The sequence below is a fragment of the Schistocerca americana genome, chromosome 2, assembly GCF_021461395.2.
Source record: "Schistocerca americana isolate TAMUIC-IGC-003095 chromosome 2, iqSchAmer2.1, whole genome shotgun sequence".
Classification (NCBI taxonomy): Eukaryota; Metazoa; Arthropoda; class Insecta; order Orthoptera; family Acrididae; genus Schistocerca; species Schistocerca americana.
In genome coordinates this window covers 623742255-623769985 of record NC_060120.1, presented here as the reverse complement: position 1 = coordinate 623769985, position 27731 = coordinate 623742255, and the positions used below count along the sequence as shown (strand labels likewise).

The 27731-nt window shown below is 42.4% G+C and overlaps 1 protein-coding gene across 3 annotated transcripts in view; it reads right to left on the bottom strand.

Moving 5' to 3' along the window:
* LOC124589549 (conserved oligomeric Golgi complex subunit 4) overlaps positions 1-27731 on the bottom strand; it is a 110768-nt gene that overhangs the window by 15295 nt on the left and 67742 nt on the right. For all 3 annotated transcript variants that reach the window (XM_047131563.1, XM_047131562.1, XM_047131561.1), the window contains one exon: positions 27017-27280. In XM_047131563.1, the coding sequence (XP_046987519.1) occupies positions 27017-27280 (264 nt within the window). The remainder of the gene's footprint in view (positions 1-27016; positions 27281-27731) is intronic.

The window sequence follows — 27731 nt, the reverse complement described above, 5'->3', positions numbered from 1 at the left end:
TTTCAACATTTCCACATTGTTTCATGCACCAACCAGATTGAAAAGGGGGGGGGGGGAGGGAGGGAGGGAGGGAGGGCAGATGCAGAGGTTAGTAGGTCTTCGAGGTTAATGGCTATCACCACCGAATGAGTCCATCACATTTAAGCCAGGAACTCAATATTTGTCATTTAAGAACTTTTGAACAGATCTTGTTGTGAAGAGTAAAATACCAATGAGTGCGTCTGACAGGTTGAAGATCCAATGTCTGGTGGTATACAAATTGCTCCAATACACTAAATATACACTACAGCAGTAACTAGTTTTCAACAAGGTTGGTTGGTTGGTTTGTGGGGATTGAAGGGACCAGACTGCTACGGTCATCGGTCCCTTTCAACAAGGGAATGGACAAATGTCTTTATTTGACTAGCCCACATTAGACATATTGTTTTGTGCTATCATGAATATTTTAAGACTATGTATGTACATTGTGTATCCCAAATTAGGATACGATTCCGATAGATACTAAGGGTCTTCTGCAGAAAACAAAATGTTTCCACAGAAGTCTGAAATTTTTTGAGTATGATGCAGCATACCAACAATGGGATTCCTCTCAACAATATCTTCTTCTTCTTCTTCTTCTTCTTCTTTCGCCTTTATTCCAAATCTACACAGAGTTGGCGTGTACCCCAACTGCAATTGAGATGGGTTGTGGGTACTAGCCCAGTATTCACCTAGTCAGATATGGGAAACTGCCTAAAATCCTCATCCAGGCTGGCTGGCACACTGGCCCTCACTGTTAATCCATCAGACAGGTTCAATCCTGGGTGGGCACTTTTTTGCCTGAAAGTGGTGTGCTAACATGCATGGTTATCCAAGAAGTGTCTTATTAAGACTGTCAGGGGGCCTTCAACTAATCCTCAGAGGAAGCACTGCATGGGGTAAATGGAGTTTTCCCGATACACCTCATGGTAAGACACAGGGCAGCGATGTACTTGCTTAAGATGGGGAGACCAGACCAGGTTCAAGAGAGCAACAGAGTACCCATACAAACAAGACATCAGCTAAAAACTTGGCATTTGGATACCTGCCAAGGTCAATGGGACTACAGCTACAAAGGTTTAAAGGTAAGAGACTGTGCACCTTCTTCCCTGACCTCAGGGAAAGACTAAACTAAAACACAGCGATCCCAGCAGCGGTAAGATACAATTCCTCACTTGATCAGTGTGTCTGCAACAGACATCCACATGCACATGTGGGGAAGAAGGTTCCCTAGAACCATAGTCATCTTCTGCAGACAGCTCACAAACATAACACACACTGCACATTGACCGAAACAACACAGAGCAATAATCTATACACAAAAAATGGTTCAAATGGCTCTGAGCACTATGGGACTTAACATCTATGGTCATCAGTCTCCTAGAACTTAGAACTACTTAAACCTAACTAACCTAAGGGCATCACGAGGCAGAGAAAATCCCTGACCCCGGCGGGAATCGAACCCGGGAACCCATCTATAAACACACTGATACGATATGAACAGCAATGGTCAGAACTTAACTCACAAACAAACGATGTATCATATTCTATCTATGCAGAATATTGAAGTACAAGACAGTACAGAAGGCTAGCCGAAATGCATCGACAACAAGGAGTACACAGAGTAGAGTTAAATGTAAAGTGTTCAACGTAATGTGTAACGCAATTCAAACAAATGGCAATGTAAATAGTTAATAATCTGCACCAGGTATTAAAACAGTGTATAGCAATTAAAAATTGTGAATGGCGGTCAGTGTCTTGAAGTCAAATCCCAAAACTCTCACCACCACTCGCAACTCTGAAGTGACACTCTACTCTCTCTCTCTCTCTCTCTCTCTCTCTCTCTCTCTCTCTCTCTCTCCTTTTTTTTCTCTGCCATACATTCAACTTTTCCTTTTTCCAAATCATTAACTCCATTTAAGTACATTTATATTTCTATCTTACCTATTTAACTGTGAAATTTTGTTAATTCCAAAAGTTTTCCAAACATGCTGCATCATTAACAGAAAAGAACAAAACAAAATAGATAACAAAATGGCCCACCTCCACGTGGCGGGGCACAGGCAACAGTGTGGGTGGAGATGGGGGCTAAGGTGACGTATCACATGCCACCTCAGGTCCTGAACCCAGTCACAGCAGCCAAGAGGCCAAATACAGACCCATCATAAGAAATTAGAAGGTGGGTCGTAAAACACACAGCTGCAAGTGGAGGAAACAATTGTATTCAGGAGGGTCTTCCTGTCAAGAGGATCTAGTTCTTAAATGTCTTCAGTTGTATACACATAAAGGCAGTGTCTTATGTGCTATGTGATGTAATTTTGTTTGTGATAGATTAAACTGCCTTGGTGTTCCGCATATGTCCTTACAAGAACTTATGATACATTCTTGCCATGTTTCTTCTGGAACCTCCTTTTTTAAACAGACTTCGGTAGCAGGAAACTTTACTGAACCACACTTTCACACCAAGTTTGTCAACTCCACCAGTTGTTACCTCAGCTCAGTACAGCCGATAGATACACAAAAAACAGAACCGAAAATTTACGTTCCTAGCTTTCGGAATAAATGTTTCTTCATCAGGGAGGAGAGGGGGGAAAGAAAGGTAAGAAGGGAAAGTGGATTCAGTTACTCACAACCCAGGTTATGAAGCAACAGGGAAAGGAAAACAAGGAGGGTAGCAAGGATGGAGGCATGGTTGTCAGAGGGAAGCCAAAGATATTCTACTGTAAGTACTGTGCCAGCTTCAAACCAAAGAGGATGCATACAGAAGTAAAGAGGTATATAGTATAAAGATAAACACAACTATGTAGGATGAAAAGATGCGTGAATGGCTAAAGAGGAAAGAGAAAAAGGAGAAGACTGAAGAGTAAATGGGAGTGAGGTTGTTTTAACGTAGGTTCAGTCCAGGGGGATGGCAGGATGAAAGGATGTGTTTGAGTGCAAGTTCCCATCTCCGCAGTTCAGAGGGACTGGTGTTGGGTGGGAGAAGCCAAATGGCACATACGGTGTAGCAGGTTCCTAGGTCTCTAGAATTATTGCTTGGGAGATCTGTTTGTGGACAAAGTCTGCAGGATAGTTGCGGGAGAGGAAAGCACTGGTCAGGTATTTGGCGTAATTGTTAAGGGATTCGTCACTGGAGCAGATACGTTTGCCACGAATACCTAGGCTGTAGGGAAGGGAGTGTTTGAGTGGAATGGATGGCAGCTATCAAAGTGAAGGTACTGTTGTTTGTTTGTGGGTTTGATATGGACAGAGGTGTGGATGTGAGCTTCAACAAGATGAAGGTCAAAATCCAGGAAGGTGGCTTGGGTTTTGGAGAAGAACCAGGTGAAATTCAGATTCGAAAAGGAGTTGAGGTTATGGAGGAAATTAAGGAGTGTTTCTTCACCATGAGTCCAGACCACAAAGATGTCATCTATAAACCTATACCAGGCCAGGGGAAGCAGCTGTTGGGTCTTTAGGAAAGCCGTCTCCATGCAACCTATGAAGAGGTTGGCATAGGACGGAGCCATCCTGGTTCCCATGGCCGTTCCCCTGACTTGTTTGTAGGTCTGGCCTTCAAAAGTGAAGTAATTGTGGGTGATGATGAAGTTGGTAAGTGTGATAAGGAACGAGGTTTTTGGAAGATCTTTGGGTGGGCGTTGGGAGAGGTAGTGCTCAAGGGCAGAGAGACCATGGGTATGTGGGATGTTTGTGTAAAGGGATGTAGCATCTATGGTGACAAGAAAGGTTTCAGCTGGGAGAGCGAGTGGGAATGGATTTGAGTCGTTCTAGGAAGTGGTTTGTGTCTTTGATGTAGGACGGGAGTCTGTGGGTTGTAGGTTGGAGGTGTTGGTCTACCAGAGCTGGGATACGTTCTGTTGGGGCTTTGAAGCCTGCTACAATGGGACAGCCAGGATGGTTCTCTTTGTGGATTTTGTATAACAGGTAGAAGGTAGGGGTACGTGGCTCAGGTGGAGTGAGTAAGTCTATGGAAGCCGTTGTGAGGCCTTGTGGGGGACCTTGGATTTTTAGGATTTTCTGCAGCTCAGTCTGGATGGAGGGAATGGGATCCTGGGTAACAGCTTTGTAGGTTGAGGTCTCGGAGAGTTGACGCAGTCCTTCTGCCACATACTCCACACGGTCAAGTACCACAGCTGTGGAGCCCTTATCCGTTGGGAGGATGACAATAGCGCGGTCTGTTTTCAGCTCCTTAATGGCACGAGATTCAGCTGGGGTGATGTTGGGGGTTGTCGGGATGTTCTTCAAGAAGGACTGGGAGGCAACACTGGATGTGAGGATCTCTTGAAATGTCTGCAAGGGATGGTTTTGGGGGAGGGGAGGAGGATCCCTTTGAGAAGGCGGTCAGAACTGTTCTAGACAGGATTCAACACTGGGTCTAGTATTTGGGGGCTGTGTTTGGGTAGTGAAGTGATATTTCCAGTTGAGGTTCCAGGTGAATGAGTGGAGATCTTTAACCAGGGCAGTGTGGTTGAATTTAGGCGTGGGGCTAAAGGTTAAGCCTTTTGATAGAACAGATGTCTCTGGAGGAGAGAGGGATCTGGATGAGAGGTTTAGAACTGAATTGGGAATGGGGATACGTGGCATTTGACTGTGGTTATAGTTGAGATTTGGTCTGTGTGGGGTATGTGCTGGGATGGGGAGATTGAGTAGGGTGGCTAGGCTAGGTTTGTTGGCTATGAGGGGGGTTTGTTGAAGGTTCTGTTGTGGTTGGTGTTTGTGAGGGATAGGGAGAGGGACCCCACTTCTTAGGTGTTGCACTAGCACTGTGGATAGTTTTTTCAGGTGGTGTGTGGCATGGAACTCAAGTTTGCAGCTGGCTTCTAGGATGATGTTCCTGAGTGTGTTCTCCAAGCAAGGGTTTGAGAGGTGGAGGACTTTGAAGAGAGACAGGAGCTGTTGGGAGTGGTGGTTACATGAAGTAGGGTAGAGATTCAGGACAAGTTGGGTAAGGGCTAAGGATTTGAAGGTTCTGGAAGTCCAGGAGAGACTGGTGCAAGGAGGAATTGCACCCAGAGATGGGAACTTTTAAGGTAAGTCCTTTAGGGGTAATTCCAAAGGTTAAGCAGGACCGGAGGAAAAGTATGTGGGATTGCAGTTTGGCTACGGTGAATGCATGTTTCCGGATTGAATGTAAATAATGTGGTATAGGATTAGGGTACATAGTGGGTAACTGGTGGGTAGGGAAATTAAATAACTAAAGTTAAAATAGTAATCATAAGAAGGAATAAAACACGGAGGGAAAGACGAGAAAGAAAGAAATTGTGTTGGTAATGTTCAGTACCAAAGGAAGACCACTAAATAAGAAAAATACGGAAAAAGTTGACCAGACCAAGCAAGTATGTCCAGATCAGGGGAAAAGAACACACGTTGCTCAAGAACAGAGATAGTGAGTGGCGAAAAAAAGATCGCGCGTGTCGCAAAAAAGATCGCGCGTGTCGCAAAAAAGATAGCGCGTGCCGCAAAAAAGATAGCGCGTGCCGCAAAAAAGATCGCGCGTGCCGCAAAAAAAGATCGCGCGTGCCGCAAAAAAAGATCGCGCGTGCCGCAAAAAAAGATCGCGCGTGCCGCAAAAAAAGATCGCGCGTGCCGCAGAAGTGTCCCAAAAAATTTCTACTGTGACAGAGAAAGATAGCCAATGGCACAAAAATATCGCCAGCAACACGAAATCGACGGAAATGGATGATACTCGTAGGTGTGGAAGAGATTGTTGGCAGTGATTGTTGGCTGGAAAACAGCGAGTAACGAACGTTAAAACTATGGAATGTTAAATAAATAAATCAATAAATAAGAAAACAGAAGTGAACTATAAACGGAACAAGATAATAAGAGGAAAATGAAACTATCACAGTTGGTGACGAAAATATTTATTTATGTATATATAAAACACTGAAGAAGAGAAAGTGTTTAGATGACAGATGTAAGTGATAGCTAACAAAAGGGACAAAACAATGAAGGATGTTGACCATTTAGGTGATCTAAATGATTAATGGAAAATCTCATATAAAGATATGAAACTAATACTAACAAAGAGATAGAGGGGCTGGCCAGTACTTACCTCAGCTCAGTACAGCCGATAGATACACAAAAAAAAACCCTACTTCATGTAACCACCACTCCCAACAGCTCCTATCTCTCTTCAAAGTCCTCCACCTCTCAAACCCTTGCTTGGAGAACACACTCAGGAACATCATCCTAGAAGCCAGCTGCAAACTTGAGTTCCATGCCACACACCACCTGAAAAAACTATCCACAGTGCTAGTGCAACACCTAAGAAGTGGGGCCCCTATCCCTCACAAACACCAACCACAACAGAACTTCAACAACCCCCCCTCATAGCCAACAAACCTAGCCTAGCCGCCCTACTCAATCTCCCCATCCCAGCACATACCCCACACAGACCAAATCCCAACTATAACCACAGTCAAATGCCACATATCACCAGTCCCAATTCAGTTCTAAACCTCTCATCCAGATCCCTCTCTCCTCCAGAGACATCTGTTCTATCAAAAGGCTTAACCATTAGCCCCACGCCTAAATTCAACCACACTGCCCTGGTTAAAGATCTCTTCTCATTCACCCGGAACCTCAACTGGAAATATCACTTCACTACCCAAACACAGCCCCCAAATACTAGATCCTGTGTTGAACCCTGTCTAGAACAGTTCCGACCGCCTTCTCAAAGGGATCCTCCCCCCCCCCCCCCCCCCCAAAACCATCCCTTGCAGACATTTCAAGAGATCCTCACATCCAGTGTTGCCTCCCAGTCCTTCTTGAAGAACATCCCGACAACCCCCAACATCACCCCAGCTGAATCCCGTGCCATTAAGGAGCTGAAAACAGACCGCGCTATTGTCATCCTCCCAACGGATAAGGGCTCCACAGCTGTGGTACTTGACCGTGTGGAGTATGTGGCAGAAGGACTGCGTCAACTCTCCGAGACCTCAACCTACAAAGCTGTTACCCAGGATCCCATTCCCTCCATCCATCCAGGCCGAGCTGCAGAGAATCCTAAAAATCCAAGGTCCCTCACAAGGCCTCACAACGGCTTACTCCCTCCACCTGAGCCACGTACCCCTACCTTCTACCTATTACCCAAAATCCACAAAGAGAACCATCCTGGCCGTTCCATTGTAGCAGGCTTCAAAGCCCCAACAGAACGTATCTCGGCTCTGGTAGACCAACACCTCCAACCTATCACCCACTGACTCCCATCCTACATCAGAGACACAAACCACTTCCTAGAACACCTCCAATCCATTCCCACTCCTCTCCCACCTGAAACCTTTCTTGTCACCATAGATGCTACATCCCTTTACACAAACATCCCACATACCCAGGGTCTCTCTGCCCTTGAGCACTACCTCTCCCAACGCCCACCCGAAGATCTTCCAAAAACCTCGTTCCTTATCACACTTACCAACTTCATCATCACCCATAATACCTTCACTTTTGAAGGCCAGACCTACAAACAAGTCAGGGGAACGGCCATGGGAACCAGGATGGCTCCGTCCTATGCCAACCTCTTCATAGGTTGCATGGAGACGGCTTTCCTAAAGACCCAACAGCTGCTTCCCCTGGCCTGGTATAGGTTTATAGATGACATCTTTGTGATCTGGACTCATGGTGAAGAAACACTCCTTAATTTCCTCCATAACCTCAACTCCTTTTCGAATCTGAATTTCACCTGGTCCTTCTCCAAAACCCAAGCCACCTTCCTGGATGTTGACCTTCATCTTGTTGAAGCTCACATCCACACCTCTGTCCATATCAAACCCACAAACAAACAACAGTACCTTCACTTTGATAGCTGCCATTCATTCCACTCAAACACTCCCTTCCCTACAGCCTAGGTATTCGTGGCAAACATATCTGCTCCAGTGACAAATCCCTTAACAATTTCACCAATAACCTGACCAGTGCTTTCCTCTCCCGCAACTATCCTGCAGACTTTGTCCACAAACAGATCTCCCGAGCAATACATTCCTCCCCATCCAACAACAATGTTCCTACCCCCAGACCACACAGAAGCTTCCCCCTTGTCACCCAATATTATCCTGGCCTCGAATACATCAACAAATTACTGCGCCAGGGATATGACTTTCTCAAGTCAACCCCTGAAATGAGATCATCCCTTGACAAAATTCTCCCCACACCACCCAGAGTTGCCTTTCGTCGCCCCCCTAACCTCCGTAACATCCTTGTTAAACCCTACAATATTCCCAGACTACCTTCTCTACCCAGCGGTTCCTACCCCTGTAACCGACCCCGCTGCAAAACCTGGCCCATGCATCCCCCCACAACCACCTACTCCAGCCCCGCTACTGGTAAAACATACACAATTCAAGGCAGGGCCACGTGTGAAACTACACACGTCATTTATCAGCTGACATGCCAGCACTGCACAGCCTTTTACATTGGTATGACAACAACTAAACTGGCTGAGCGCACAAACGGACACAGACGAACTGTCCGCCCAGGAGATGTCCAATACCCAGTAGCGGAGCATGCCCTCCAGCATAATTCTAGGGACCTAGGAACCTGCTACACCGTACGTGCCATTTGGCTTCTCCCACCCAACACCAGTCCCTCTGAACTGCGGAGATGGGAACTTGCACTCCAACACATCCTTTCATCCCGCCATCCCCCTGGACTGAACCTACGTTAAACAACCTCACTCCCATTTACTCTTCAGTCTTCTCCTCTTTCTCTTTCCTCTTTAGCCATTCACGCATCTTTTCATCCTACATAGTTGTGTTTATCTTTATACTATATACCTCTTTACTTCTGTATGCATCCTCTTTGGTTTGAAGCTGGCACAGTACTTACAGTAGAATATCTTTGGCTTCCCTCTAACAACCATGCCTCCATCCTTGCTACCCTCCTTGTTTTCCTTTCCCTGTTGCTTCATAACCTGGGTTGTGAGTAACTGAATCCACTTTCCCTTCTTCCCTTTCTTTCCCCTCTCTCCTCCCGATGAACGAACATTTGTTCCGAAAGCTAGGAACGTAAATTTTCGGTTCTGTTTTTTGTGTATCTATCGACTGTACTGAGCTGAGGTAAGTACTGGCCAGCCCCTCTATCTCTTTGTTAGTATTTGTTTCACATCTTTATATGAGATTTTCCATTAATCATTGAACTCCACCAGTTGATAATTTATTTTCACTGAAATGTTAGATCTTGATTCCACACAACAGCTTACATACTTTGCTGGGGAGTACCGTATTTACTCGAATCTAAGGCGCACTTTTTTTCCGGTTTTTGTAATCCAAAAAACCGCCTGTGGCTTAGAATCGAGTGCAAAGCAAGCGGAAGTTCTGAAAAATATTGGTAGGTGCCACCACAACGAACTTCTGCCGTCGAATATATGTAGCGCTACACAGGCATGCTTTGTAGGCACAAAGATAAATACTGGCGCCAAAACCAATGTGTCAGTAAATAAATTTAAAGAAAAAAAAGATGGAAGATGAGATTTTTTTCTCCGCCCCGAGTTTCGACCACTGCATTTTCATACATTATCCAACAAAATAGTACAAATTCTGAATTGTTCATCTTCGAATGTAGAAGAATTTCAATGTACTACGAAAATCCGACTGGCAAGACTGTTTGACATGTTTGTCAATATGGCCAACTCTTAAGTTCTGAATTTTTTCCTACCTGTGAGAAGAGATGGTTGCTAATAGGAACCTGATGAAATGTGAATCACATGCAGTATTCTCTTCACCATAAGAGTAATACGAATATAAACATTTTACCATGTATTCTTTCGCGCTTCCTGCTATCTCATTTAAATCCTGTCTGCCTAATAAACTACGAAACTAGAGACAACAGCAAACGCGGAAAAATATACGTATCGTGTCATGTTTATATATTATTCTTATGCCTAATAGTGATACAGTCAGAAATTAAGCACGGCAACTGACTAGATTTTTAAATCTAAGACGACTCTAATTTCAGAATTTGACGTACTAAAGAAGTGGCCGCAAAGATTTTCAAACGGGGAAAAATTTTCGCCTAACTCTCGTTCAGAACATGTTCTATCATACGCAGTCTATTATTTGGTTCTTGTTGATCATTATCAAAGACAGCAGCAGTGTAAGTAACAACAAATAGTCTCTTGCCATTGTTTCGCTAATGAGACGATTCCTCTCTCTTGTTTTTTAATTGTAAGCGGCGGTAGCGCGCACAAAAGCAAGCCATGCCGCGAGCGGCGACAGGGCGTAAACACGCACTATCAGAATGCGACAAACAATGTATGACACAGCACAGTAATGCATTTTCAGCTTAGAGTGACGTAAACACCTATAACAAAGAAAACGGCAATTATCAGATCAAAGCAAAATAAGCAATCGATCCAAACCAGACGAAGCACGTGAAAAAGGAAGGGTACCCGTATAAATACGGATGGAGCGCCTGACGCATAGCAATGGCTACCTGGTAAAGCTTAACTGCTAAGCTTACGACTCGAACCAAACTACTGTAGCTGTATCATCATTCATTATACCTAAATTGTGTCTCATATTCGAATGGACCAACTTTGTTTCGATTTGGAGGTGCGGCCTAAAACTTTTCTCTCCCCTTGAATTTCGAGTCTCAGATTTCAGGTGCGGCTTAGATTCGGGAAATTTTTTTTTCCTTTATTTCGAGTCTCATTTTTCAGGTGCGGCTTAGATTCGAGTGCGGCTTAGATTCGAGTAAATACAGTGGGTACTTTACGTCAATGGACGGCAGCACTGTCTGATAAATAATAGCACAATTTTTTCTATGTGAATAAAAATTCTTCAAAATGCCGATTTATTATGAATCAACAATGGTCAGTCAATTATCATATTTACACTCTACAATTTTTATTGGAAAATAGGAAGTTTGGATGCAATACCATGTAGTATTTGCAGTCCAGTTACATTTAATTTGAATTCTTTTCAGATTTATCTATATAAATAAACGCACGGGCTTCTGTTGCTGGCATTCCTTATGGTGAATCACATACCATCTAATGATTGGTACAAACATAGCTAGGAGTACTTGCATCTGATTCTGTCTAGAGAGTTCACGAATTCCAGGTGACCAGACATTGGAGCATCACGGAAAAACTTTAGGACAGCTGGCTGGAGATGGGCTGGGATGATGAGCAACCACTTCTGCCTCAGCGAATCATAGTTCCTCATAAAATGTCCTGTTTACTAGTTTGAATTTGCCTTTCATTGGTTCTCCATTCCTCAAGACTTCTGTAGTTTTCATCAATGTTGTATTTTCCTTCATTTGCAGCAATGTCATTTAATGCAGTGATGATTCCTTGAAAGACATTTGGCATCTTTGTGTCTGCACCTATTTTTGTATACCTTTGTGATGTCATACTCCTGAAGCCTCAGTGTTTGTCTTGCCAGTTGATGCAATGGATCCTTCAGGCTACTCATGCAACACAGAGAATGGTGGTCCATTACAACGATGAATCAATCGTCAAATAAATATGGTTGGAACATGATGATGGCCAAAAAAAATGCGAGACACTCATTCTCGTATATAGAATAGTTCTTTTTATACTTGATGAGTAGTCTAGAAACATAAGCTATCACATTTTCAGCACCTTCTTGAATTTGTACTAGAATTGCACCTATCCATATCTACAAGTATCATGTGAACTTTTGCCTCGGCATTCTTGTCACACTGTGTTGGGACTGGAGAAGATATTTTCTCTGGATTGGGACGGACTCCATCGTCATTCAGATTTTTGGGCGGTGAAGACATGCATTTTCAGATTCAGTTGGAGGCTTACAGTGTGGACACAATTCAACATGGTTATCAAGCAGCTCTGATATTCTTAAAAGACACATCATCAACTGAAGATGTCAAAGAAGGCTGAACATCACATGTGGCTGGAGTGTTAGTCCAAATGACATAACCCTGAAATCAAAAAGACTGTCGTCCTCAGACAGCCTGTCACCCTTGTCATTCTCGATTTGCCATTAGCCTGTTCGCATGTCAAGAACTGAGAAACAATTTTCTCCTAACAAGTAGTGTAGCATGTCATCAACGTACAGCAATGGGTAGACATATTTTTGTGTGATTTTGTTCATTTGTAGGTAGTCAATAGAGAGATGCCATAGACTATCCTTCTCCTTCACACAGATCACAGGAGAGGAACAAGGTCTCTGAAGGTTAAATGATGACATCATGCAGCATATTTTCCACTTCCTCCCAGATTATCCATGATTCGGTCAGTGACATCCCATACAAGTGCTAGCTAATTGTTGGGCGATCTCCATTGCTGGTATGGGTTATTACCATGGCCCACTTAGTCTATTGTTTTCCCTTTCCAGATTTGAAAACATCCAAAACTTGCTGCAAAACAGCTAACACTTGCTGGCATTATCCCTCAGCCATGCCAGATCCCACTGGCAGCTTCCTCCCCTACATTTTCTGTAGTGGTAACGCAGCATGAATCTTCACTGATGCCAATAAGCTGCCTTTTCTGGACTGGTTCAGTTGTCCTTACACACATATCTTTAGGAATGAATTGTTACTGCTTGTGACAATTAGTGATTCAAAGTTGCCCTTGACCACCTACAATCTTATGATCCTTGCTGGCAGTTTCCTTCTTTGAGTCTGAGTAGCTTTTTACAATAACAAATGCTTCACAGTTTAATTGAGCATCTCGACTGAATACTGGAACTTGTCTTGTTGATGATGGTAGATAACATCTACAATAACAAACAATCACCCAGGGCAAATTGTGTTATGTGCACTCGTTGGAATTCATCAATCTGGAGTTCTTATCTAACACAGTCTATAAGTGCTTGTGATGCCTGCAGAAGTACCATCTGAGAATAACATTATGACTATTTTCTGATAAAGTTACAAAATTTTGGATCAGGATTTTCCACAGTTGTTCGTCTGTACCTGATGAAAAGGCTCCAAGAATTTGACCGGTTTGCCAAATATGAGGCACGTCTGAAAAGTAAGTACCATTTCATTCTACCACCACTGCAGCACTAGTGTCACACTTCTGCACATCCTCACTCATCTCTCTGGTTCATTGTCTTTCAACTGACACCATTACAGCTGGACTGCATTATGTTTACATTTGTCAGTGATTGGTCAAAATGTTAAAGACAATCTCTGAGCTTGCCAACTGTGAAGGGCATTCTGTAATGATGTTTTTGAATGCAAATAATGTTAAACCAGCTAAAATTCATCATCAATTTGCAGAGATTTCTGGTGAAAATGTAAAGACTGATGGAACTGTGAGAAAGTGGGTGAGACAATTCAATGATGGACAGGCCAATGTTCAAGATGACGCTGGAGCGTGCGACCTTCTGTTGTCGATGATTTGGTTGAGAAAGTGAATGATAAAACTTGTGAAAACAGATGGTTCACAATATAAAAGCTTTTTGTTAGGTTCCCACAAATTTCAAAATTTGAGATTGTCACAAGTCACTCAAATTTTTACAAATTGTCTTCCCACTGGATTCTGAAAAAAAGAAGTACACAAAATGGAGTGACTTGTCAGTACTTTGACTAGAAATCTACTCTGTAGGAATCAGCATGGGTTTCGAAAAAGACGATTGTGTGAAACCCAGCTCGCGCTACTCGTCCACGAGACTCAGAGGGCCATAGACACGGGTTCACAGGTAGATGCCGTGCTTCTTGACTTCCGCAAGGCGTTCGATACAGTTCCCCAGTCGTTTAATTAACAAAGTAAGAGCATATGGACTATCAGACCAATTGTGTGATTGGATTGAGGAGTTCCTAGATAACAGAACGCAGAATGTCATTCTCAATGGAGAGAAGTCTTCCGAAGTAAGAGTGATTTCAGGTGTGCCGCAGGGGAGTGTCATAGGACCGTTGCTATTCACAATATACATAAATGACCTGGTGGATGACATCAGAAGTTCACTGAGGCTTTTTGCAGATGATGCTGTGGTGTATCAAGAGGTTGTAACAATGGAAAATTGTACTGAAATGCAGGAGGATCTGCAGCGAATTGACGCATGGTGCGGGGAATGGCAATTGAGTCTCAATGTAGACAAGTGTAATGTGCTGTGAATACATAGAAAGATAGATCCCTTATCATTTAGCTACAAAATAGCAGGTCAGCAACTGGAAGCAGTTAATTCCATAAATCATCTGGGAGTACGCATTAGGAGTGATTTAAAATGGAATGATCATATAAAGTTGATCGTCGGTAAAGCAGATGCCAGACTGAGATTCATTGGAAGAATCCTAAGGAAATGCAATCCGAAAACAAAGGAAGTAGGTTACAGTATGCTTGTTCGCCCACTGCTTGAATACTGCTCAGCAGTGTGGGATCCGTACCAGATAGGGTTGATAGAAGAGATAGAGAAGATCCAACGGAGAGCAGCGCGCTTCGTTACAGGATCATTTAGTAATCGCGAAAGCGTTACAGAGATGATAGATAAACTCCAGTGGAAGACTCTGCAGGAGAGACGCTCAGTAGCTCGGTACGGGCTTTTGTTAAAGTTTCGAGAAAATACCTTCACCGAAGAGTCAAGCAGTATATTGCTCCCTCCTATGTATATCTCGCGAAGAGACCATGAGGATAAAATCAGAGAGATTAGAGCCCACACAGAAGCATACCGACAATTCTTCTTTCCACGAACAATACAAGACTGGAATAGAAGGGAGAACCGATAGAGGTATTCATGGTACCCTCTGCCACACACCGTCAGGTGGCTTGCGGAGTATGGATGTAGATGTAGATGTAGACATTTCTTTCCTGATACAGTGATGAGGGAGATGAATTCTTAAACACAATTGTGACTAATTATGTAAATGGCTTTGTCATGGAACTCCAGGATAAAAGAAACACTCGATGGAGAGGAGGCACTCATGATCTCCCAGAAAGCAAAAATTCAAAACAACATTCTCAGCACAAAAAATCATGTGCATTGTGTTCTGGGACAGAAAGGGCATTCTGTGTGTCGAGTTCCTTCCCATATATGAAACCATCAATGCAGTACAATCTGTGAAACACTGAGAAAACTTTGGACCACAATTCAAAACTAAATCCATGGAATGCTCAGCCAAGGCACTGTGTTGCTTCATGGCAACATACATCCACATAATGCTGATGTCACTCGAAACCTTATTCAACAATTTGGTTGGGAACAGTTTGGTCTCCTGCCATACAGCCCCAATACCGCACCTTGTGACTACAACTTATTCTTGAACTTGAAGTGTGATTTTAGAGGTCAGTACTTTTGACAATGAGGATGGCACAAAAAATGGTGTTCAGCAGTGGGTGTCTTCACTGGTGGCATCTTTTTAAGAAGAGGGCTTGGAAACATTGGTTTCCTGGTATGACAAATATATTAACAATTGTGACATCTCCAGAGAAAAATAGTTTAAGAAATGGTCTTTTTTGTAACAATACATTTTGGTTTGAAAAATGTTTTAATACGTTTTTTGCTAAAATGGTAATTACTTTTTGGACATGCCTCGTACAATAGGTAGGATGACAAGATGTGTGTGGCGAATGTGTACTTTTACTTGGACAGCACAGTCCTGTAGTGGTTTGAAAACCACTAAGAGAAGCTTGATAGCAGGGACAGGAGTGTTTTGATCCTATGCAACATTGTAAATCCAAGTATAACACAAGCTGACCAAAACTGATACTTCTGGTAAAGGATGCCACAACAACCAAGAACTTCATTGAATAGTGGCAATGCACTGAGAAAATGCAACAAAAAACAGACGGATGAGCTTCTCCTGAATGTGGTCACTGTGGCAGTTGTTAAGATCACCATGACCTCACCTCTCTCATACACCAGGTAGTAAGAGAAGAGATACAGCATTTTATGACGTCTAGAACTGTCAGACTGAGTAAGCAAGAGAGAGTAGCTGTGAACATCAACCACATACATCAGGAGGTAATAGAGAATTCTGAAGAAAAGGGGTATCAGTCTTTAGCACCAGTCACTGTCACCAATCAAACATGCCACTGAGAACTGACTTGGCAAACTCAGACTTGTGCCACATCCATCAAATGACAACCCAATATCTGACCAAAGCAGGTAGAGCCAACTGTTCTGCCAAGTATAATACTCCACAGAAGAACAGATTGCTGAAGACAGAGAATAACAAACCTGTATGTTTCCACTGTGGATTCCATGAACAGATTGTACACTGCTGCAAAGGTAGAAGACAAGTTTTAGATACTACTATGCTGCCAAAAATCAATCATCACAATAGTTTCACTTACACCAGTCAACTGCAGGTGATTACAATCGACCTGTGGGATGAAGCCTATTGTCGTACCCTAAATGACGTCACTCCACAACACACCAGAGCCATTTGCTGTTGCCATACAGAGGTGCGTGCTACTCAGCTAGCAGCCCAATGCAGGGAAACTTATGAGACAGCAACCTACGGAGGTGAAGTTGCCACAGATAAAAATCCTTCGAGGGTGTCAGTCACGAAGATGTCATGAAATCCCACACTGATGGTCAACCTGCATGGGCACTAGTCAAGTCACAGGCTTCATTTTCCATAATGTCAAATGCTTAGCATCACCAGCTAAGGAAGACTATGTTTCATGATCTGAAACCAATAATACTGGAAGTTGCAAGTGGGAAATATGTACAGCTGACATGAAGAGATATTGCAAGAATAACTGACAGAACACAGGCCTTGGGAACATGGGTATTACATTTCTTTTTCAATTTAGCATTTTTGAACTGTATTTTGTGTAGAAGAATATTGCACTTGAAGAGAAGTGGCAAAGAAAGCAAATAATGTGATACTATTTCTTCAATATGGACATTGCCAAAAATTTACACACACAAAAATTCGCTGAAAAAGGAAAGATTTTCCTAATAAACACAGATATTAATGAAGACGAAAATAATGAAAGAAAGAAAGAAGAGAACAAAATGAAGAGAAAATCAAATGACCTACTACCTCCAATGGCCAAAACTGATTTCTTCATGGCTGAAAAATGTGAAGCATTCTGAAAGTAATGTGTTCTTTTGCCTTACTTCAGTGAGGAATTGTTTCAACAAGTTTCACACGTAATAAAATATCAAACAATGGAAACTCCAGGTAGGAATATCAACAATGTATGAAAATACGGATTGCTACTTACCATAAAGAAGATACATCAACTTGCAGACAGGCACAATTAAAAGACACTCACATATAGCTTTTGGCCACAGCCTTTGTCAGTAAAGCGCGCGCGCGCGCACACACACACACACACACACACACACACACACACACACAACACAAAAGCAAACATACCTCGCGCTCACATGACCACCAACTCCAGCATCTTGGGCCGAAATGTAACATCACGTGGGATGCAAGCAGCAATCTGGAAGGGGAAGGGAAGGGGAAGGGGAAGGGATAGTAGTGTACGAGTGAGGAGAGAGACAAATGCTGTCTGTTGAAGTGTCCAGGGACTAGATTGCCAACAGGTGCAACTTCAGGAGGTTGTGAGCACGGACATGGAGGTGGGGGGGGGGGGGGGGGGGGGGGACAGGGTGGGAGATGAGATGATAGGAGGGAGAGAGTGAAAAATGTTTTGGTGGTGGGTGTGGGGACGGTATATTACTGTAGATTGAGACCAGAATAATTATGGAAGCAGAGAATGTGTTGCAAGAATAACTACTCCCATCTGTGCAGTTCAGAAAAGCTAGTGGTGGAGGGAATGGTCCAGATGGTGTGGGTAGTGAAGCAGCCATTGAAATCAAGTGTGTCATGTTCAGCTACGTGCTGTGCCACAGGCTGGGCTACTTTACTCTTGGCTGTAGTTTGGCGATGGCTGTTCATGCTGGTGGACAGCTGTTTGGTAGTCATACCAATATGGAAAACTGTGCAATGATTGGAGCAGAGCTGGTAAATAACATGGCTGCTTTCACAGGTGCCCCAACCCCTGATGGGGTAGGATAAACCTGCGATAGGACTGGAATAGGAAGTGCTGGATGGGTGGATTGTGCAGGTTTTGCACCTGGGTCTTCCACAGTAATATAAATAATGATCAGTGTACACTTACAGACAATTGCAGGCAATATACCTCACGAGGCCAAAAAGTTTTAAGACTTGATTAACAAAAAATAGAGAAGAGTTAAGAGGATGGTTTTAATGCTTCAGGTTTCTAGATAGTCTACCCCCTACTTGAGGACAATACACTGAACGTTCATACAACTGTGTTGAAGTGTCAGAAAAGTCCTTTATTGGGGTGTTGTCTCATTGCCTTGAATGTCTGTTATGTCATCAAAACATTGACTCTTTATGTCAGTTTTTGCACTTTGTCATTTTGTGGTACATTCATATTGCTAACATTATGCCTCATTACCCATACTGATTTTTTCCCAGAAATAAGTGTCTGCATTTCTCATTAATCAAGTCATGGCAGTTGTTCAGGTGTTGCTTTTTTTTCACTGGGGGGGGGGGTCACTGTGTGTGGGACTAACTTTTCTCTTCTTCAAAACATTCTGGAGAATGTCCTGAAACTTGATTTGGACATGTTGCTCCATTGTGATTTGTGAGACAACAAAATCGACACACTGGAGCCATACATCCACTTCTTAACACCGACTGCTCACAACTGATTAGTCAAATCCATATTTTCTATCACATTACAGCACTGATTCTTGTACACTAGGAATAAAATCAATTTTGAACCTTTATAGACAAATGGCGTACATAATACACCATGCTACTAACAAGCAGAATGACATGGATAAAAATAAATACTACTTTATTGTAGTTTGCTAATGTAATGCAACCTTATTTTCATACTGCAAAGTACACAGGATTGTTGAGTATTGTCTTCCAGTGTTATTGAATGCAATAATAAAGCTAATAAACATTCTAAAATGAAGAAAGTCACACAAAAATTACATGACAGATTTAAATCAATACAAAGGTATTTTAGTAACAATGTACGAAAAGACAGACTGCTACTTACCATAAAGAAGACCCTTCAAGTTCAGACAGGCACAATTAAAAGACACTCACATAAAGCTTTCAGCCACAGCCTTCATCAGTAAAGGACGGAGACACGGAGACACACACACACACACACACACACACACACACACACACACACACACATACACACACGCAAGCAAGCACACTTCATGCACACACAACCACCATCTCCAGCATCTCGAACTGGAATGCAACATCATGTGGGATGCATGCAGCAAGCTGGAAGGGGAAAGGGAAGGGACAGTAGTGTAAAGGTGGGGAGAGAGAGATAAACGCTGTCTGATGGCGTGTGCAAGAACAGGACTAGATACAGATGCAGCATGAGGTGGTGTGGGGGGGGGGGGGGGGGAGGAGAGGAACATGGCAGACAAGCAGATGCATTGGCAGTGGGCTGAGGATAAACAGGATGGGAGATATGATGACAGGACAGAGGGGGTGGAAACTTTTGGGTGGATGGTGTGGAGACAGTATATTACCGTAGGTTGAGACCGGGACAATTACGGGAGCAGAGAATGTGTTGTAAGGATAACTACTCCCATCTGTACAGTTCAGAAAAGCTGGTGGTGGAGGGAAGGATCCAGATGGCTTGAGTAGTGAAACAGCCATTGAAATCGAATGTGTCACGTTCAGATACATGCTGTGCCACGGGGTGGTCTACTTTGCTCTTGGCGACAGTTTGGCGGTGGCTGTTCATCCCGGTGGACAGCTGTGTGGTAGTCATACCAATATAAAAAAAACTGTGCAATGATTGCAGCAGAGCTGGTAAATGACATGGCTGCTTTCACAGGTGGCCCGGCCTCTGATGGTGTACGATAAACGTGTGACAGGACTGGAATAGGAAGTGCTGGGTGGGTGGATTGGGCAGGTTTTGCACCTGGGTCTTCCATAGTACTATTACCTGTGTGGCAAGGGGTCGGGATTGGGAGTGGCATAGGGATGGACTAAAATGTTGTGGAGGTTGGGTGGCCGACGGAACATGACTTTAGAAGGGGTTGAGAAGTATCCCAGGAAGGATGTCCCTCATTTCAGGCCACGATGACAGGTAATCAAAGGCCTGGTGAAGGATGTGGTTCAGTTGTTCCATTCTGGGGTGGTATTGGGTGATGAAGGGGACACTCCTTTGTGGTGGGTTATTAGGGGCGGTGTGAGGGAAATGCCATGATGATCTGTTTGCGGACTAGGTCTGGGGGATAGTGCCTGTCTGTTAAGGAAATGGCAAGAACATCCATTTACTAAGCAAGAAAGTTGTTGTCACTGCAGATACACTGTCCCTGGGTGGCCAGGCTATATGGAAGGGATTTTTTAGTGTGAAAGGGATGAAAGCTGTCAAATTGGGGATGGATTTTTTTAGTGTGAAAGGGATGAAAGCTGTCAAAATGCAGGTGCTGCTAGTAGTTGGTGGGTTTAATGTGAACAGAAGTGTGGATGGATCCATCAAAGAGGAGGAAGTCAACATGTAGGAAAGTGGCACACTGGGTTGAGGAGGACCATGTAAATCGGATCGAAGTTTTTGAGGTTGTGAAGGAATGAAGATAGGGTGTCTTGGCCCTGAGTCCAGATAATGAAGATATCTTCAATGAACCTGAACCAGACAAGGAATTTGGTGTTTTGGGGGGTTAGGAAAGTCTCCTCTAGATGGCTGATAAAAAGGTTGGCATAGGAGGGTGCCATGGCTGTGCCACAATTTTGTTTGTATGCCTTCCCTTCAAATGAGAATTAGTTGTGGGTTAGGATAAAGTTAGTAAGGCATATGAGGAATGAGTTAGAGGGTTTGGAGTCTGAAGGATGTTGGGAAAAGTAGTGTTCAATAGTGATAGGAAGATGGGCATGAGGGATGTTAGTGTATGGGAAGGGGGTGTCAACAGTGACAAGTAGGTATCCGGTAGGCAAAAGGGGTGGGGATGCTGGAGAGTAGACTATCTAGACACTTGAAGCATTATAATCATCATCTTAACTCTTCTCTATTTTTTGTTAGTGAATTTTTAAAACATTTTAGACTTATGGGGTATATTGCCTGCAATTATCTGTAAGGGTACACTGATGATTATTCATGAATATATCAACACTGGCGCCAGTCAACACATTAAGGTTCTTAGCTTGAATTTTTCAAATTACTAAGAAATTTTCTCTTTAAATATCTAGTAGATAGAGACTTCAACAGCAGGGATGGTTCTTGTGTAAAGTTCTACATTTCTGCTCTTCTAAATTTTAGATAAATATATGTCCCTTCCCACCCAGGACTTTAGTACTGTACTGATTGGAATATTTACTGTTATCACATAATCACTGTACTATTGTTCTCTTATTAGCATCTTTATATCAAATTTACCATAAAAATAGTGAAAAGAAGTTGTCACTGGCTGTTATTACATCTTTCTATCTTCATCAGATATGTTATTCTTTGGGATAAATCAAGGGTGAATCTCAGTAACTCTTTAAGCTATCAGTCAAACCTATCTGTGATAAAATTAAAGATCCTTCACAAAACAGTTATCCAATTATTTACATCAATTCTCTTTGCAGCAGATTGAGAAAATTAAGAATATATTTACTGGTGGTGGCTTCTATATTATCAGAATTAGTTTTGTGGTTCCTTCTCCAACCCACTGATGCAGTATGAAATAATGGAATATTCATTAAAGCCTCTGGCATAGTATTTTCAATTGTTATGATTTTTGTACATAACCAATTCTTTCTGTTCATTCAAAAACATTGACTTAACTAGTCCCAATAAACATGTATCAGTTTTTCTTTGGTATTCAAGTGCTGCTTTGATATGCATAACACATCTGGAAATGAACATTCCTGCAAGCAGCACTATAACACAGTTCCAAAATCTTGCCTTCCACAGGCAGTGAACACAACTGAATGAAAACTTGTCAAGGAGAACATGTTGGTTGTAGCCCACAGATAGCTTCAGAATGGAACATGCATTCTGCAGCAGAGGACATGTTATGTATTTCTATATCAGATTAAAACTGCCTACAGTTTCACTCTAAATTGGGTACACAATTGTCTGTTGGCAGCATTTGTCTCATATCACACACCACTTATAGAAGTGGGCTCATTCTAAATAAGCTTTTGGTGTTCTAGCAAAGTTAATGATTCTCTTTTGAACAAAACACTTCACTGAGTGACCTATGCATCTTATTTAGATATTATGGTAAAATACATTGCCTTCCAAAAACATTCAAGCACCTACAAGTGGAGGAGGAAACGAAATGAATCTTCAAAGCCTGAGATGGCATGTGATGTTTCAACGATTACACAATTGAGTTAAATGTACAAAGACGTCGTACCACCTTGGACCTTGACGTATCGTCTAAATTGGTTGGGAATGGTGTCATAAAGCCATTGTATTCTGCCCAAAGGCAAGCTGCCCCACAACTGTTCAACTGGGCCCCCGATATCCTGGATTCTGGTGTAGAGACAGAGCTGACTCCAAAGCTGCTTCTACACATGTTCTGCCAGGCACAGATCTGGGGATCTCGCTGCCAATTGGTGTACTTCAATATCATGCAGCATGTCTTGTTGAAAAATGGCACCATGATAATGCTGCACAAGAGGTACCACATGAGGATGCAGAGTGTGTGTGTGATGTACCGTTTTGCCATCAAGAATTGCTTGTGACATTACCAGCCATAACCTGATGCGATACCCTCAGCTCCCCACATCATCATGCCAGGAGTAACAGTGTTGTGCCTCTCCAAAACAATGGAATACTTGGGCCTCTCCTCAAGCTGCCCCCCTCCCCCCCCCCCCCCCCCCCCCATTTACTTCTACCTGACCATGATGGTAATCCATTATAGGGCAAAATTGCAATTCATAGGTGAACAGGAGAAAGAAAACTGGCGTTCTACGGATCGGTGCGTGGAATGTCAGATCCCTTAATCGGGCAGGTAGGTTAGAAAATTTAAAAAGGGAAATGGAAAGGTTAAAGTAAGATATAGTGGGAATTAGTGAAGTTCGGTGGCAGGAGGAACAAGACTTTTGGTCTGGTGATTACATGGTTATAAATTCAAAATCAAATAGGGGTAATGCAGGAGTAGGTTTAATAATGAATAAAAAAATAGGAGTCCGGGTTAGCTACTACAAACAGCATAGTGAACACATTATTGTGGCCAAGATAGACACGAAGCCCACGCCCACTACAGTAGTACAAGTTTATATGCCAACTAGCTCTGCAGATGACGACGAAATAGATGAAATGTATGACGAGATAAAAGAAATTATTCAGGTAGTGAAGGGAGACGAAAATTTAATAGTCATGGGTGACTGGAATTCGTCAGTAGGAAAAGGGAGAGAAGGAAAGATAGTAGGTGAATATGGATTGGGGGGAAGAAATGAAAGAGGAAGCCGCCTTGTAGAATTTTGCACAGAGCATAACTTAATCATAACTAACACTTGGTTCAAGAATCATAAAAGAAGGTTGTATACCTGGAAGAATCCTGGAGATACTAAAAGGTATCAGATAGATTATATAATGGTAAGACAGAGATATGATGATTGTAAGACATTTCCAGGGGCAGATGTGGATTCTGACCACAATCTATTGGTTATGAACTGCAGATTGAAACTGAAGAAGCTGCAAAAAAGTGGGAATTTAAGGAGATGGGACCTGGATAAACTGAAAGAACCAGAGGTTGTACAGAGTTTCAGGGAGAGCATAAGGGAACAATTGACAGGAATGGGGGAAAGAAATACAGTAGAAGAAGAATGGGTAGCTCTGAGGGATGAAGTAGTGAAGGCAGCAGACGATCAAGTAGGTAAAACGACAAGGGCTAATAGAAATCCTTGGGTAACAGAAGAAATACTGTATTTAATTGAGGAAAGGAGAAAATATAAAAATGCAGTAAATGAAGACGGCAAAAAGGAATACAAATGTCTCAAAAATGAGATCGACAGGAAGTGCAAAATGGCTAAGCAGGGATGGCTAGAGGACAAATGTAAGGATGTAGAGGCTTGTCTCACTAGGGGTAAGATAGATAGAGAAGAGAACCACTTGTATGAATATCAAGAGCTCAGATGGCAACCCAGTTCTAAGCAAAGAAGGGAAGGCAGAAAGGTGGAAGTAGTATATAGAGGGTTTATACAAGGGTGATGTACTTGAGGACAATATTATGGAAATGGAAGAGGATGTAGATGAAGACGAAATGGGAGATAAGATACTGCGTGAAGAGTTTGACAGAGCACTGAAAGATCTGAGTCGAAACAAGGCCCCGGGAGTAGACAACATTCCATTAGAACTACTGATGGCCTTGGGAGAGCCAGTCTCGACAAAACTCTACCATCTGGTGAGCAAGATGTATGAGACAGGCGAAATACCTTCAGACTTCAAGAAGAATATAATAATTCCAATCCCAAAGAAAGCAGGTGTTGACAGATGTGAAAATTACTGAACTATCAGTTTAATAAGTCACAGCTGCAAAATACTAACGCGAATTCTTTACAGACGAATGGAAAAACTGGTAGAAGCCGACCTCGGGGAAGATCAGTTTGGATTCCGTAGAAATGTTGGAACACGTGAGGCAATACTAACCTTACGACTTATCTTAGAAGAAAGATTAAGAAAAGGCAAACCCACGTTTCTAGCATTTGTAGACTTAGAGAAAGCTTTTGATAATGTTGACTGGAATACTCTCTTTCAAATTCTGAAGGTGGCAGGGGTAAAATACAGGGAGCGAAACGCTATTTACAATTTGTACAGGAACCAGATGGCAGTTATAAGAGTCGAGGGGTATGAAAGGGAAGCAGTGGTGGGAAAGGAGTGAGACAGGGTTGTAGCCTCTCCCCGATGTTATTCAATCTGTATATTGAGCAAGCAGTAAAGGAAACAAAAGAAAAATTTGGAGTAGGTATTAAAATTCATGGAGAAGAAGTAAAAACTTTGAGGTTCGCCAATGACATTGTAATTCTGTCAGAGACAGCAAAGGACTTGGAAGAGCTGTTGAACGGAATGGACAGTGTCTTGAAAGGAGGATGTAAGATGAACATCAACAAAAGCAAAACGAGGATAATGGAATGTAGTCAAATTAAATCGGGTGATGCTGAGGGAATTAGATTAGGAAATGAGACACTTAAAGTAGTAAAGGAGTTTTGCTATTTAGGGAGTAAAATAACTGATGATGGTCGAAATAGAGAGGATATAAAATGTAGACTGGCAATGGCAAGGAAATCGTTTCTGAAGAAGAAAAATTTGTTAACATCGAGTATAGATTTGAGTGTCAGGAAGTCGTTTCTTAAAGTGTTTGTACGGAGTGTAGCCATGTATGGAAGTGAAACATGGACGATAAATAGTTCGGACAGGAGGAGAATAGAAGCTTTCGAAATGTGGTGCTACAGAAGAATGCTGAAGATTAGATGGGTAGATCACATAACTAATGAGGAGGTATTGAATAGAATTGGGGAGAAGAGGAGTTTGTGGCACAACTTGACGAGAAGAAGGGACCGGTTGGTAGGACATGTTCTGAGGCATCAAGGGATCACAAATTTAGCATTGGAGGGCAGCGTGGAGGGTAAAAATCGTAGAGGGAGACCAAGAGATGAATACACTAAGCAGATTCAGAAGGATGTAGGTTGCAGTAGGTACTGGGAGATGAAGAAACTTGCACAGGATAGAGTAGCATGGAGAGCTGCATCAAACCAGTCTCAGGACTGAAGACCACAACAACAGGTGAACACTATGCAATGCCATTCATCAGCAGTCCACGCTTCCTCGTCACAGCACCACTCCAAATGCAGCTGTTCATGTTGTGGTATGGGCAGCTCACTGCTAGCCTCTGAATAATGGTGTGGGATGACACAGAGTGCTGCAGGCAGCCCATTACTTATTCTTGGATAGCAGGCACAGATATAAAGGGGTGACTGATGCACAATACAGTGATCCTCCCTTGTGGTAGTCAGATGTGGTTGACCAGAATCTTGACAATTAATGTGCCTGCCCTCACATTGCCATGCAGTCCAACATTGAGCCACTTTCACGCCTGAATGCCCCACAAATCTGGATACTGCATAACTCGATGAGCCAGCCTAATGGAGACCATGGTGAGGCCCCTTGCCAACTTTGTCAGGTGTTGATAAAGGTGTCGCATAGAAGTATGCAGCATCTTCATGTCATTTACAGTGCTCACTCAACATCCGTTGCTTTTCAAGCCCCTTATACACCATACCAAGCCTGACAACAACAGTACACACAAGCAACATAATGTATTCTGCTGGTCATTCCACTTATGACAGAGAATTGCAATGATGGTGTGTATGTGTATAAAGTCACATCAGCATCCCACTATGTGTTCTGGGTGCTTTACTTTTATTTCAAGCAGTGTGTAAGCTCACTGCCTGGACTCCAACTGGACTTTGCGGCACTACTGGTGTCACACTATCATTTATAGATAGCCGAGACCAACTTCCAGTAAGCATGCTGTCCAAGTCAATATTCCAAGAAACACTCAAATTGTCAGACATGAAGCTGAATGGCAAGATCTTAAACAACTGAGCAGTGAACCCTATTCCTCCCTTGGCCCTCCACTGTTTATAAGGTTTTCAACAGACTCATTAATTATGGTGTCTCTTTAAAAGCAGTCATTCATTGAGGACAGTTTCACGGTCTGAACACAGGGATTGTATTACATGTATTATTTTATGTACGTGTGTAGCTGTAACTTAGAAATGCAAAATATAATGTAAACTTATTTATTTCTCTTAAAAAAGAGAAAAAAAGTTTCTTTTTGTAAACCTTGACATGTCTCTTGTACATCAAATCAAATAATTTGAATATAGTACGTAATGAGATGAATAAATCACATATCACAAATCTAGCATTCATTTCACATAATTAAGGAAACAGAAAATATACATCTGGATGGTCTAGTGGAGATTTGTGACCTAACCATCTCAATTAGTGGTAATTACAGATTCTATATCAAATAGAACAAAGAAGAGTCAAGTTCTGCAATAAAAACACATATGAATGAAATGAGAGAGGAGGAATTTTGTCGAGTCATACACACAATAAACAACACTTATATTATGAATCTATTTCACATACCTCAGACAGCTGGTGACTGACAGAGAGAAATGAGTCAATCCAAGGATTTATGCGAGGTTTTATAGCACTCGCCTTTAGTTGTTGCATTCCATATTCTATTACTGATCTCAGACTTCCATTGACTGAAGACAGTCCAGAAAGACAGCTCTCAAGTTTTGCAAATTCATTTTCAGTCATATTTAACATTCCCGGTATCTCCTCAGTCAAACTCTGACGCAAGGTATCGATGTACTCTGTACTGACATCTGCATTATTTAGGTAAGCCTAAATAAAGACAACATGTAGTCAGTAACGAAATTCACAAACAAGATGAAAATGACAGCCTTCTGATTATAACATTATAATAACATGAGGGTTGCCTTTTAAGTTTTTGCTGAAACAATGAAAGAAAGAAAAGGTACAAATCATTTTACTGTTATTCAAAATATTTTCCTGTAAAATTTATATGCTTATGTACACTACTGGCCATTAAAATTGCTACACCACGAACATGATAAGTAAAAAGTACTCTTATGAGTACTAGAAGGGCCACCACTAAAAACTGCGGTCTAATCCCAGGAGTATGCACTGTAAAAAGATCTATGATAATTTAGTGGGCTACAGTATGGTGAAATAAAGTACAACAGAATGTGGCTGCTGAGAAGCCTGGCAAAGTGCAGAGATTGGCTGATTAGCCATAACAGGACAAATTAGCAGCACACCCACTACTGGGTTG